Source organism: Mobula birostris, unplaced genomic scaffold (genome assembly GCF_030028105.1).
Source record: "Mobula birostris isolate sMobBir1 unplaced genomic scaffold, sMobBir1.hap1 scaffold_1434, whole genome shotgun sequence".
NCBI classification, from domain to species: Eukaryota; Metazoa; Chordata; class Chondrichthyes; order Myliobatiformes; family Myliobatidae; genus Mobula; species Mobula birostris.
In genome coordinates this window covers 5,802-8,681 of record NW_027274475.1, presented here as the reverse complement: position 1 = coordinate 8,681, position 2,880 = coordinate 5,802, and the positions used below count along the sequence as shown (strand labels likewise).

General features: G+C 48.6%; 1 protein-coding gene across 1 annotated transcript; it reads right to left on the bottom strand.

Annotated features, from left to right (window-relative positions):
- Positions 1-533: 533 nt before the first annotated feature.
- LOC140192462 (uncharacterized) lies at positions 534-2,463 on the bottom strand. Its single transcript, XM_072250063.1, has one exon. It carries the CDS (start codon positions 2,142-2,144, stop codon positions 1,107-1,109), a length of 1,038 nt encoding a protein of 345 aa, XP_072106164.1. The 5' UTR covers positions 2,145-2,463; the 3' UTR covers positions 534-1,106.
- Positions 2,464-2,880: the final 417 nt, after the last annotated feature.

The following is a 2,880-nucleotide window of genomic DNA, read 5'->3' as shown; positions in this document are numbered from 1 at the left end:
TGCAGACCTGCCTCTGGTTTCTGACCCTGTTTCATTGAACATCCAACTGATGGTTTCCCATTCTGCTTTCAGTCTTTAGAGGACAGTGGTGTTTTCTAACAACCTTTGAGAAGCAGGGAAAATGACCCATAATGTGGAAATGTGCAGTGAATAAGGAGGTTAACTACCAATGTCATTCTTCCTTAGCCCAGAGATTAGAGGGGCGAAGAACATCTCAGTCAGAACTGCAGTCAGCTCGACTTCTTCAGACTGCAGAGAATTCAAGGGAAACCTCTTCACCCACAGAGTGGTGACTGTTTGGAACCCATCACCACAGGGAGAGCAAGAGAGGAACAACAAGGGAGGATTTAAATTGACCGTCATGGAACTGAATCACTGGCAGGGTCCAGCCGGCCTGAGTTGACTCTCTACTGTACAGTAGTTGTGTTATAAATTCACTGAGTACCGGAGACAGAATTTAAAATAGAACTGATTTATTTGTCACAGATCCAGAATATTAAACTCCAGTCCCATTAAAGGTGACTATGTAGCAGAAGAAACTCCTCCCATGCCCAGTGACCAGGGTGCAGAACTGGGTGTGGTGAGCAGCAGCAATAATTGCAGAGTTCAGCACCGACAGTCACTCTCAAAATTGCATTCAGCAACGGTGATGGACAAATATCCAGCATGCAGCTCATTGAAACTTTTTCCCCCAGTGTGAACCCGGTATTGTATCACAAGGTTACATTACTGAGTTAATCGCTTACCACATTCACAGCAGGTGAACGGCCTCTCCCCAGTGTGAACTAAATGATTCACATTTAGTGGAGATGGCTGAGAGAATCTCTTCCCCATGTCTGAGCAGGTGATCGGCCTCTACCCAATGTGAACTCGCTGGTGTCTCAGCTGATGAGATGACTGAGCGAATCCCTCCCCACATTCTGACCAGGTGAACGGCCTCTCCCGTGTGAACTGACTGGTGTGCCAATAGGGAGGATAATCGAGTGAATCCCTTTCCCACAGTCTGGGCAGGTGAATGGCCTAACCCCAATGTGAACTTGCTGGTGTCTATGAAGGTTGGATGATCGATGGAATCCCCTCCCACAGACTGAGCAGGGGAATGGTCTCTACCCAGTGTGAACTGACCGGTGTCTCAGTAGATGTGATGATCGTGTGAATGCTTTCCCACATTCACAGCAGGTGAACGGCCTCTCCCCAGTGTGAACTTGCTGGTGTGTCACTAGATTGGATGATCGATGGAATCCCTTCCCACATTCACGGCAGGTGAATGGCCTCTCCCCAGTGTGAACTCGCTGGTGTACCTTCAGATGAGATGACGAAGTGAATCCTTTCCCACATTCATGGCAGGTGAACGGCCTCTCCCCAGTGTGAACTCGCTGATGTACCTTCAGTTTAGATGAGCAAGTGAATCCTTTCCCACATTCTGAGCAGGTGAATGGCCTCTCCCCAGAGTGATCTGACTGGTGTTCCAATAGGGAGGATGACCGAGTGAATCCCTTTCCACAGTCTGAGCAGGTGAATGGCTTCTCCCCAGTGTGAACTTGCTGGTGTCTCTGTAGGGTGGATGATTGATGGAATCCTTTCCCACAGTCTGAGCAGGTGAACGGTCTCTCCCCAGTGTGAACTCGCTGGTGCATCTGTAGGTTGGATGACCGAGTGAATCCCTTCCCACAGTCTGAGCAGGTGAACGGCTTCTCCCCAGTGTGAACTCGCTGGTGACTCTGTAGGTGGGCTGACTGAGTGAATCCCTTCCCACATTCTGAGCAGGTGAATGGCTTCTCCCCAGTGTGAACTCGCTGGTGACTCTGTAGGTGGGATGACTGAGTGAATGTCTTCCCACAGACTGTGCAGGTGAACGGCCTCTGCCCAGTGTGAACTGACCGGTGTCTCTGTAGGGTGGAAGAGTGAAGGAAACTCTTCCCACAGTTTGAGCAGGTGAAATCCCTCTCTGCAGTGTGAACTGCCTGATGTATCAGTAGGTGAGACGCCTGAGTGAATCCCTTCCCGCACTGTGAGCAGGTGAACGGCCTCTCTCCAGTGTGAACTCTTTGATGTACCTTCAGTTTAGATGAAAAAGTGAATCCCTTCCCACAGTCCGAGCAGGTGAATGGTCGCTCCCCGGTGTGCACTCGCTGGTGAGCCATTAGATTAGATGACCGAGTGAATCCTTCCCCACAAACTCAGCAGATAACCAGCTTCTACCCAGTGTTAACTGACTGGTGTGTCTACAAGTGAGAAGACCGACTGAATCCCTTCTCACACACAGAACAGGCAAATGGCCTTGTCCAAGTGTCAACTTACTGATGTACCTTCAGTTGAGATGACTGTCTGAATCCATTCCCACTTTCTGAGCAGGAAGGATGTTCGAGTGAATCCCTTGCTCCACTTCTTAAATATCTGGACAGAGACAGCAAAACTGGCGTGTTGTGTTCGAGATTCCCATAGACAAATTCCTTGTCATTTTTAACCTGTAAAAAAGATTTACAAAATCCATCAATGGGTGTAGGACAACATTTCAGATGAGATCACTTTAGTCACCAAGGTGTGATCTGACATCACACTGTTACAGTGAGGGTCAACCCAAGTTGGAGCGAGAAATCATCTTCTAACTGGGCACAGTGCTGGTATCTGGAATGACAATCAAACTCTCTGATGCTCTTCCTGTCTCTAAAGAATGGGGCATTTCTGCCATCTCCAATCTGTGACCTGGCTCAGTTTGACTCTTCCACTGGTATTATTCCCTGTTCCCACTGAGCTGCATGGGTGCCTGGCCCCACAGTAACTGAAACACTCTCACACAAATAGCCTTTGTTAACGTGCAGCTGGGATTTTCTTTTATCTACTGTTAACTTAAAGTGCCACAGTTTTAACGCCATGTAA

Coding starts and splice junctions, on each gene's coding strand:
- LOC140192462 (XM_072250063.1), bottom strand. CDS start 2,144: ATGGCTCACCAGCGAGTGCACACCGGGGAGCGACCATTCACCTGCTCG.